The following is a 10,978-nucleotide window of genomic DNA, read 5'->3' as shown; positions in this document are numbered from 1 at the left end:
AATGATCCTTGGAGACTGCTAGAAATTTCCCTTCATTCTATGAACACTGCAGGGATTATTCCAGTCCCCAACTTCTTCCTCCCACCTTAGAATCATGATCCTCCCTCCTTCAAGCCTCAACCTGAGGCTAACTGGTGCTGTCTACCTTAAGTCCAGACCTGTGGATCTATTTCTTCAGTTGCTCTTTCTCGGTAAGACAGGATGAAGCACCCCTCCCAGAGTCAGAGCCCAACCAGATGGAGCCTGAAGGTGGTAAGACTGCCCAGACTCAAGGAAGCCATCCAGAAGCCTAGAGGGCCGAGGTAGTTGGTACAAGAAACTCATGCTTTTTGCTTCTCTTTCCACCTGGACCAGCACCCCCACCCCTACCCCACTTCCTTGCCAGCAATTCCTTGACAACTGAAAGGTGTCATCTTTTGCCCCTTTCCCTTCCCCTCAGCCAAAGGTGACAAACCAGTGGTCCACAACACATTTTGTTTAGCCTGTCATACGTTTTGCAAGTTTCAATTAGCTGCTATCATTTAAAAATCAGAAGCTTTCACTTAAGAATCCAGCATTCTAGTTTCTTTTGAAAAATCAGAATATCTGTTGACAGCAGGTCCACATTCCTGTATGGTGACAACCAGTGGGAACTGGTATTGGCTGTTGCTTTCTGTGGTTCTTGTGCTCTGGTTTCTAAGTTCGAAGCCTCCCAATCACAATTACCACCTACATCAGCTGCATACCTTCTAAATTGTATCTCTGCAGGAGATGATTCAGCAGGAAGGAACAAACGTGAGGCTGGGGTTGTCCTGTGCAATCCTCCCACTGCCCACAGGCCTCAGCACATGAAGGAGGCAGAGAAGGGTCAGCAGGAAGGCAGGGTGGAGAGTCCCAGTGGGGAGCCACTCTTCAGCCTCTCTCACTGTTTACTGCCAGCAGCATCCAGACCTCCACATTTGTCCTGTCCTGGCTCAGGCCTGCCTCTGGTGGACAGCTGCTGCAAACACAGAGCTTGCTGTCTGTTTCTTCAGGTCACCCTACATCCCTTCGGAACTGGACCCAAGGCCTGAGGTTTTGTCCTGAGCCTGAGTAGAAGTGTGGCCGGTAGGCATGTGCTTCCTTACTGTCTAGCCAACTCAGCCGAATGTACACCAGGGGGTGGTAGTCTTGTCACAGTCCAACATGATGTTGAGCACAGTACAGGGGGCCCCACCCACAGACAGGGCTGTGCGGGAATCCACATGGTACTTCACAGTGTTCAGGCCTCCCTCCCGGTCCACCTTGAATTGCTCCTGGAAAGGAAAGGAAGAAAGGGCATGGATTTAGGGCTTGATGAGTGACAGTTGTCCACTGACCTCACAGGACCTCAACATTAGATTCCCAGTAAGAGACGGGAACCCCAAGTTCAGAAAGTGAAGTCTCTCATTCACAGCTGTATCCTGGGATTTTTCTGTTGGATGATTATGCCTCTGAGGAAACAGGCTGTGTAAGGCACAGGGATTCTTGGGCCATTGGTCTGACTGGGATTCAGGCACACACACACCCCGCTTTTTTTTTTTGTATGTGTGGTCCTGAGGATTGAACCCAGGATACTTTACCACTGAGCTATGTCTCCAACCCTTTTTATTATTTTGAGATAGGGCATCACTAAGTTGCTGAAGCTGGCCTCAAACTTGAGATCCTCCTGCCACAGCTTCCAGAATCACTGGGATTACAGGGATGCACACTGCACCCAGCAGATGGCACCTTTAGCTAACCCTAACCCCAAGCCTACATGACTGCATAGGTTGACCAGTGCCCAGGATGCCCAGGGAAGCTACCAGGGCAGAACATGGTGTCTAAGCAGAATGTCCACTGACTGACCTGGGCCAAGCAAGGGAGGATAGGCCATTTGAGCCTAAGGAGAACATGGTGAAATGCTCAGTCCTGTTGGTACCCCACATTACCACCTATTTGTTCGCAATGAGAGACCAGTCAGCACCTGTTTTTGAGCCGCAATGCGCTTCTGGTCCCTCTTCCGCCAGGCTGGGTCATGCAGGTGGTGAAATGTCTTGTACCCAGTTGTGATTCCTGAGGGGCGGAAAAGCTAAGGAGACCAAAGGAAGTGGGGGTCAGACCACTCCTCCAGGAGCCTTGGCCCTCACCACTAGCTCTTCTGGGGTCCTACTGCCTGCCAGAAGGCCACAGGCAGGGGCTTGTATTCCCATTCTGCAGAAGAAAAGCCTGAGGGACAGAGGACAAAGGACTGATAAAATGACCACTGCAAGTCAGGGCAGGGATCAGAATGGGGGCAGCGGGGAGGGGGACATCTCCAAACTGCAGGAACTTCTCTACAGAAAGAAAAGGGAACCTTAGGATTGCCACAATGGCTGAGGAGGTGGCAGGGCCCTGGAGGAGGTCTTACCTGGAGCCCAGCTCCTTTGATGCGCCGGTAGAATTCATCATCCTCACGGCCCCAGCCCCAGAAGCGGTTGGACATCCCATTGCACTGACACAGAGACAGGGAGCATCTGTCACCTGCTGCCTCCTCCCAGGGGTATACTTGGAAAAACCCAGCCCAAGCTTTAGAAGCCAGGTTCCCCCTACTTCTTCTTCCTCCCCTGGCTGTTCTGAATGAACACCAGGTGCCTGGAAGTCCCTCCATCCCTGTGGTACTGGGAAGGTGGGAGGGAGAAGTCAGTACATCCCAGTCCCTGTACCCATTCTAAAAGGGCCTTGAACTTGTGTGATGAGATGATTAGTTTCAAAAATGTCTGACTAGCCAGAGGAGACACCTCTGGGGGGCAGAGGTGCCAACTTGTACTGATTTCTGCCATTCCCTCCTACTCTTTTCTCTCCTGAAATGGCTCTGACCTAATCTTTCTCTATGTGACAGGGACAGTGGGGGTCTGTGATTACGTCTATTTTTGCACTTGGCTCAGGGGTCTCATTTAAGTAGGCTTTGGCAATGGCTTAAAGACAAGAGTAGGAGTCCTAGTCCTAAGCCACTCAGTTCTCACCCATCTGTCCCCCCAGTCACAAGGACAGATTCAGGGACAGACTAATTAAGAGACAATGAGGTTGTGCTTGGGGACTCATACTGGGCTTTTTGGGAAGGAGGAGCTCCATCTCCCACCAGCCTGGGTCCTTGAGTAATACTGGTTGCAGCTACAACAATCTCCTTGCAGAACTGCACTCTCATGCCTGGAAGGCAAAGCTGAGAGACAGAAGAAATGGAGAGTCCTAGAGACACTGGTTGAGAGATGGGCAAAGCGCACCTGAAGCCAGACCCTCACCCACACCCACTTTTCAAACATAAGGGCCAGCACATCCCTAGTTTACTGAACTCAGCTGGCATGGGGGTTTCTGTTGCTATTGTAGAACCCTCCCTAGCCGACTTGCTCATTCTTCATCTTCTCTCATGTCTCTGGCTGATGCTGGGTCCCCTGCTAAGCCTGGGCAGGACTCCATCTGCTAGGCCCCAGGAGGCTGCTCTGTCCTGCCAACTGCCTCCACCCCAGGGTGGGGCAAGTTCTAAGCAGTGCAGGCTGGGCCAGGCCTCACCAGCTGGTAATGCTGCTTGGAGAGCAGCAGGATGCCGCCCACGTAGGTCTTGTAGTGGTAGAGTGGGTGGAGCTCTGGGGAAGCCACATGAAAGGGCCCAGCCTCAGGGAAGCCATAGTCCAGATCCTCGTTGAGAGGGAGCAGGTCCACATCATGCATGGCAATGTAGTCTGTGCTGTTGCTGCTCTCCAGGAAGCCCACATTGATGAGTGCTGCTCGGTTGAACCTGTATCGGGTGGTTGAGGCTGGGCAGTGGGCAGCAAGCTTGCTCACCACCTGACCCTGCCCCCAGCTCTGCATGAAAGCCTCTTCCCCACATATACCCCACCCCGGGGGTGCCTTTACCGCCCCCAGCCCAGCACTGACATCACCACCTGGGGATGTTCCCTCCACTTGTGGCACAAGTGTTTACTGAGCACTTGCAGGGTGTTAAAACTGGTCAAAACTGTACTTGAAGATACAGCAGTGAGAAAATAAAGGAGTTGACAATCCAGTGGGAGGAAACCAAGAAGTAAATACATAACAAGGCAGACAGAGATAAGGGCTATGGGAAAAGTCAAGCAGCGTGAGGAGGATGAAACTTGCTGGGTGCAGGGACAGAGACAGCTATTCTCTTGGGGCTGTTGGGGAAGGCCAGGGTGACAGGGCAACACATGAGTAGAAACCTAAAAACTGAGAATGAGCCATATGGAACCTGGGGAAACAGGGCTCCAAGGAAAGGAGAGAGCAACTGCCAAGGCCAGAGGCAAGAGCAGACACCAATATGGGCAGAATGAAGGGGCAAAGGGGAATAAGTAGGGGTTGATGGGGATGACTGCACAGGGCCTGCAGGTCACTGAAGGACTGAGACATTCACACTGGGTGAGATGGGGAGCTGCTAGAGGTCTTAGAGCAGAGGTGTGAAGAGCTGTGACTTGTTTCAGCAGGATCACTCCAGTCAGCATAATGGGAAGAGACTATAGGAGTAGGGCGGAAGAAGACAAACCAGATGGGAAGCAAGAGGTGATGAAGATGGCCTAGCTTGAGAAGGGAGCAGAGGAGATGCTGAGGTGTACTTTATTGATGGACTGGATGCAAAGTGACGGAGAAAAAGTAGGTAAGAATGACTCCAAGCCTTTTTCACTTGAGCAGTTAGAGCACTGAGTTTCCACTTCCCAAAAAGAGGGAGGGCAGAGGCAGCAGGTCTGGAATGGGCAACTGGGAATTCAGCTGTGATTATGTTAAGTTCAAGCTGCTACTGAGTCACCAGATGAAGAGGTAGCCTAGATCTCTGGATGTGGGAGTTTGGAGTTTAGGTGAAAAGTATGGAGTCTGGGCTGGGAATGCAAACTTCGGAGTCAGCAGGAATTTTTAAAAGAAATTTTTTTAGTTGTTGATGGATATTTATTTATTTACTTATTTATCTGCAGTGCTGAGAATCAAACCCAATGCCTCACACATCCTAGGAAAGTACTCTACCACTGAGCCACAACCCAGACCAAGAGACAGCAAGAATTTAATGCTATAGGACTGGATGAGATCCTCAGGGATCTGTAGTAAGAAAAGCAGGGAGACCCAAGCACTGAATCCCAAGGAACACTGCTGATGACACATCACAGAGATGAGGAAGAACTGGCAAAGGAGATAAGTAAAGCTGGCCAGCAAGGACAGAGGAGAACCAGAGAGTGCTGTCCCAGAAGTCAAGTAGAGGCATATGAAGAAGGAAGAAATATTCCACTTGGCAGATGCTGCTGGGTCACAGGACAAAGGCATGGGATTAATTCAGTGGAGGTTATTGGTGATTTCAAGAAGGGCTGTTTCAGTATCATAATGGAGGTGTCTAAGTGAAATAGATTCAAGGGAAAATGAGGAAAGAGAAGGGGAAGGAGTTCTGCTATAAAGAAGAACAGAAAAGTAGGATGACAGCTGGAAGGAATGTGGGGTAAAGGGACTCTCTTTCTCCCTCTTTTCCTTTTAGAGAGGAGCTATCTTTGTGTGTGCTGGTGTGAATGCTCCAGGAAGAGAGGAAAAACTGATTATGCAGAGAGAAAGGGGTCATCCGCTGGAGTGCTTTCCACAAGTGGGAAGGAGAAGAGGGGCCCAGCATCACAATGGGAGAGCTGGCCCCACAGAGGGCTGCAACAGTCATCCTAAGTAACAGGCAAGAAGCTGGAAAAGGAGTGGAGGTGGTGAGGACTGAGAAAAGTTCTCTTACAATTGTTCCCATTTTCTCAAATTGGAAGCAAAGTCATCAACAAGAGTGAGGATCACAGAGGAGGAAGGAGAGGAGGTTTAGAAGGCTGCCATGGATGAACTGCAAGAATGTAGGGACTTCTTGTTAGGAAGAAGAGCAGCATGGCCATGTATGTCATTGTTTAGCGGCTACAGATTAAGGATGGACACGAGAGAGTGATTTTAGTGGTGGACCACAGACTCCAAGTTGGGTAAGAAAAAAGTAAAGTAAGGAAGGTGGGCAGTGAAAAGATGAGAGAATCTGTGGACTCATAGGGTGGGTGGGGTCCAGGAATCACTGGAGTCCCTTCCAGTGGGAGTAAGTTGGAAGGAAATGAGGTAGGGGTTGGAATGTGAGATGTCTGGATGGTGGTCATGAAGGGGAGAAAAGTGGGGTAAGGGCCAGAATTTTACAATAAGGATAGTCTGTAGGAAACTGAGGGACCCTCGCCTTTCCATAATTTCCCTAGCCAATCACCAACAGTCCTATCTGCACTTCCTCCACATCACTTCTCTACCTGCTTGTACCACACTGGCTAAGCCACCATCATCTCTGATGACTGGTATACTGTTTCCTCTCCTCTCTTTTGTCCTGGTATAATTTATTTCTTATAGCCACAGTGATCTTTCCAAAATGGAAGTAGATCAGAGGTCACCCCAAAGATTCCTGCCACACCCAGTGAAGGGGGAGTCTATCACCTCCCATCCTCTGACTCCTACCCCCAGTGGATTCTCACAGGCATTAGGAACAAGTCTTGAGAGACCTGGACGAGGAGAAGAACCAGGTGAGGGGATATTGTGTCAGGAAGAGGATTCCTACCTGAAATGATCCACCTGGTTGAGCACATAGATGTGGTGCTGGATCTTCTTCCTGCTTAGGAAGCGGTGCATGTGGGGCACAAAGACCAGGAGCTCTTCAAAGCGTTCACGGAAGGGTACCAGTACTGCCAGGCGGTGGGGGCCCCATGATGCATCTTCTTCCCAGTGTTCAGGGGGCATCTCTGGAGGACAGGCCCGGGATGGACCCGGGGTCTCCTGCCCTTGTCCTCTGGCTGCCCGGGCCACATCACCAGAGCAGCTGAGCTGCAGCCAGAGTAGGGAGAAGAAGCCCAATAAGAGACAGGCAACGAAGAGGTGGAAGACGGAGCATTTCCTGGGGAGGCCGCTGGGGAGCAACCTGGACCTGGGACAAGAGCAGGGATGGGGTCAGAAGGGCAGGCCAACCTGGGGCCCTCGGACAGAGCCTTTTCCTGACCTCCCCATGCACAGGGCACACATTCCAAGAACCTGGGAATTAGTGCAGAAGCAACTTAAATGTTTTTGCTCATGGTAGTACCATACTTCAAAATCCTGCTTACCTCTCTAGGACCAGCCTATGCCACCCCACCTCTAGGACACTCTCTGACCACTCCCAAATCACAAAGTTGCCCCAGTTCCTCAATGCTTTCCTACTTTGTGAGTGAATTCTAGTCAGACCATGAGCTACTTAAGGGCAGGAACAAAAGTCATTGTCTCTTTTTATTTGTCCCTCCCCAGGACAGTGGTTTGATGTCCTAAGCCAATGGCAAGAGTATCACTTAAAGATGCAACCCACTGCCTTTCAAACCTGGTCCCCTGTACATTCACCTCAGGAGAAACCCTGGCTTTGTCCTTCTTGGATTAACTAGAAAGTCCCCGAAGACAGCAATGTGTGCTGGCATGAATCCCATGTAAAACAACCAATATTTACTCTAGGAAGATCAGACCTGCCCCTAAAGCAATGCACAGCCCAAATGGACAGTGGTAATTCACTGGATGAATCTCAAACCTTCAGTCCCAGAGGCAGCCCATGAACCAAGAGACAGAAGAGGGAAAGAAAGGTAAGGGTTGGGTACACCCAGGCTCATTTCAGTAACTAGACAAACAGCTGAATATCTTAGACACTAAGTAACGCTGGAAGACTGCTCTTTAGGTTAGGAGGTACAAGAAAAAAGTGGAATTCACTCGAGTCCTTTTTTCTTCCTCTGGAAGTTCCTAAGGATGCTAGGAAAGGAACTGAGAAATCCAAGACAGAAACTTCTATAATTCCTTCTGTCCTCCACTCCAATAATCTACAAAAGGATCTGCTTTATAACCACTAAGAGTCAGGAATTAGCTACCAGGCTTTGTAGACTCTACCTTGTGGTCCTCCTCACCCATCTGGCCCTTGCCCTGCTCAGGCCCCTTCAATTTTATGGATGATCCTCTTTTATTTACAAAATAAAAGCCAAACTGCTTGGCCTAACAGTAAAAGCTTTCTGACAGTCAAAGCCCTTTGTGACTCAATTCAATCTTCAGTGGCTCTCATCCACTCATTCTCACCCTGGGTAACTTATTCTTCATTTATCTGCCTAGAAGCACCCTGGTGATGCTTCAGGGACAAACTCCAACATACCCAGCATTAGCCCCTATCATCTTGCCATAAGGTTTCCTCTTCTGTGTTCCCATAGCATCTAGCACTTCTCTGCTCAAAGCACTTACTTGTAATGACTTGTGACCCACTTGTCAAACCAGCTCAGAGTCATACCTGTGGACCCAACACAGGTCAGAGAGCAAAGGGTTTGCTGTGTGAGTTAAAGGAAGGGGTAAAGCAGTCCTGGCATGCTTTAAGTCATACACTAGAGCTAGACGAATGTCTAGTTTTCTCTAGAGACACAACTGCCAACCTGGAAGCCAGCAGCCCTGAAGCCAGGTCCAGGTTTCACATGCAGCTGGGAGGTGGACCAGAAGGAAATCCTCGCAGGACTTCTGACTTACCCACCATTGTCCTGTGGGGGTGGTTTCCGCTGCGGAGGAAAAGAGCCCAGTCTTGCAAGTGGCCTGGGAAGACTGGAATCTCTACAGAATCTCTCTTGCCCTCTGGGCTTTCTCTGGGGGTGGGGTAGGCTCTGGGAAGGCAGATTTGGGGTAGTATCCCTCCTTTCAGAGAAGAAGCAATGACCATTACCCAGGTGTATGGCATGGATTGGGTTCCACACACTTTTCCATGCCGTTCCTTCAATCCAGCTTGCTCATCCTACCAGGATCACATTCCCATAGCACTCTCATCCTGTGTTCTAATGGACCAAACTACTGAGCAACTGAACTGAGCCCAGAATCCCAATTCCTCAGGACAATGGAAATCCAAACAGTCATTGCTGGTGCCACCTGATGGCAAGATCCAGAAGTGCACTCCCAGTTGCTCCCAGGCCCAGACCAACCTGGCCCTGATGGGCAATTCAGATGACACTTTGTTTCCATCAGATTGCCCAAGACTGAGACAACTTCAAACTCCAGAGCCAACACTCAATTGTTACACTACTCTGAATTTGCTGCATGGATCCTTATACCCCTGTGTCAAAAGTACAAACTATATTCAGTAAATTTGGGAGGGGTAAGGGGGAAGACACTGTTATAGAAAGGAATCAGAAAATGGAAATACTCTTCATTCCCTTTCCTTTCTTCTCTCATACAAACATTAGTGATCAAGATTTGGAAACTCAATTGATCTAGCTACAGCACCTCAAAGGTGAAAGGTAACTAGAAAACAACTGTTACCCTCTCTGTGTCAGGCATAGTGCCAAGGGTTTTACACATATGATCTTTAATCTTCATACAGACTTGCAGAGTAGATATTATGATCCCTGTTTCTGAGATGGAAAACTGAAATCAGGAAGATTCAGTGATCTTCTTCTGGTTACTTAGGATTCCAGCTCAGGTCTGACTCCATAGACCATGCCTTCTATTATGTTCCTACCTTCTCATTTCAGCACCAAGTTTGGGGGGAAAAAAAAGAAAAAGAAATGAAAAGAACCTTGGCCACTAAATTCTGGAGTCTTATGGCACCTAGCAAACTTAGAAGACAGGGAATGAAGTATCAATCAGTAAAGATCCACTATCATGTGTTCTGGAGAAAAGGCGGGGATCTGAAGCCTGAAGTATGGATATCTAGGCACACATCTAGGCAGTCAAATCGCTTCCTCCATTCTGCTTAATGGGAAACATTAGCTAAGACCTGGGCCGTGCTCACACCTAACACTTGGCGCAGGCCCCATGCAAGTACAGCTGCACAGGAAATTAACTAATGGCTGCATGAGAGGTGTCTAAGCCAGGCAGTGGCCAACCAGGCAGAGCATACGAAGCTTCTGACTGGTGTGTTCTTTTGGGCCACCAGCAAAGTATGGGAAAGCATGAAGGAAAGAGAGGGTAGGGTCTGAGGCTACGGGGATGTAATAGGGGAAGCAAGACCAAAGAAACGGATTAAGACCCTCTGAGACCAAGAAAAACAGAGACAGAGATCCACTACAAGAAGTCCACCGAGTCCGAGACGCACACGAACAGGGAAATGGGCCAGTGGAGAAAAACAAACACAAAAAGACATGAAAGATTCGCAAGGAGAGAAACAAATTCACAAAAGGAGATTAATGGAGAAATACAGAGATGGAGAGACAGCAACAGAGAAAAAGAGACTCATAGAAAAAGCGCCAATGACCCACAGGGAGAGCCACAGACCCTCAGAGAGAGCCGCAGAGACCTGGACCTGACGGCCTCAGTCTCCTAGATTCCACCGGGTGGTCCGGAAAGGAGTAGCAACCGGCGGGACGCGGCCCATGCCGGCCGCCGCCGCTCACCTGCCGCCCTCCCAGGGCAACTGCACCGCTTTCCTCCGGGAGGGGAACATCGTGGCGGTAGGCGGCTGTACATGGGGCTGGAGCTCACAGCCCCGCCGACCCGGCCCCCGGGTCCTACGCGGCGCCTCCGCCTCCCGCCCCGCCCAGACCTGCCCGCCCCGCCTCTCGGTCCGTCTGGTTCGCCGCTCCGGCCGCGCCGTCTGCTCTCCGGAGCCGCTGCTTCCAAGGTTCTGCTTGCGGAGAAACACGGGGGCGCTTCCGCTATGGCGCTTATAACTACCTCCAGGAATCTACCTAACGCCTGTAGAAACGGAGGCCCCAGAGCCAAAACCTACCCAACAAGTCACTGGTCTGGGATTGAATTTAGGCTCCGGACTTCCAAGCCGGCGCTTCGGGATAATGTTCGTCTACCTTTTCCCGAACACAGACGGGGAGCGTCGTGTCTTGTGTGCTCTCAGTCCAGGCGTTCTGTTTTTCCTGCGCACAAGACCGAACTCGGGGCTCAGTGTTGGATTTTGGCGACTTCCCAAGTAGTAGTTAGGAACTGGTTTCTGAATAGTGATTGATCATGTTTGAAACCCCTCTCTATCAATTCTTCAGTGTGTGGGGGCATT

General features: G+C 50.1%; 1 protein-coding gene across 5 annotated transcripts; it reads right to left on the bottom strand.

Annotated features, from left to right (window-relative positions):
• Positions 1–457: 457 nt before the first annotated feature.
• B4GALT7 (beta-1,4-galactosyltransferase 7) lies at positions 458–10,524 on the bottom strand. Of its 5 annotated transcripts, none has more exons than XM_079145328.1 (7): positions 10,365–10,524; positions 8,512–8,673; positions 6,557–6,919; positions 3,526–3,751; positions 2,387–2,470; positions 1,964–2,052; positions 458–1,274 (listed from the first exon to the last, which is right to left on the bottom strand). In XM_079145328.1, exons 1-7 carry the CDS (start codon positions 10,412–10,414, stop codon positions 1,241–1,243), a joined length of 1,008 nt encoding a protein of 335 aa, XP_079001454.1. In that variant the 5' UTR covers positions 10,415–10,524; the 3' UTR covers positions 458–1,240. The 5 variants fall into 5 exon arrangements, with proteins under 5 accessions (XP_079001454.1, XP_079001452.1, XP_079001453.1 ...); XM_079145326.1 differs by having other exon boundaries at positions 1,964–2,068; positions 10,365–10,521; XM_079145327.1 differs by lacking the exon at positions 1,964–2,052 and having other exon boundaries at positions 10,365–10,523.
• Between the last annotated feature and the right edge of the window lie 454 nt (positions 10,525–10,978).

This window comes from Sciurus vulgaris (genome assembly GCF_902686455.1).
Source record: "Sciurus vulgaris genome assembly, chromosome: 6".
NCBI classification, from domain to species: Eukaryota; Metazoa; Chordata; class Mammalia; order Rodentia; family Sciuridae; genus Sciurus; species Sciurus vulgaris.
Note: the sequence above shows the minus strand (reverse complement) of the source record. Positions and strands in the feature narration are given on the sequence as shown.

Coding starts and splice junctions, on each gene's coding strand:
- B4GALT7 (XM_079145326.1), bottom strand. CDS start 10,414: ATGTTCCCCTCCCGGAGGAAAGCGGTGCAGTTGCCCTGGGAGGGCGGC. Junction 6,920..8,511: donor CCCCCACAGGACAATGGTGG/GTAAGTCAGAAG, acceptor CTCTTGTCCCAG/GTCCAGGTTGCTCCCCAGCG. Junction 1,275..1,963: donor GCATTGCGGCTCAAAAACAG/GTGCTGACTGGT, acceptor TTTCCTTTCCAG/GAGCAATTCAAGGTGGACCG.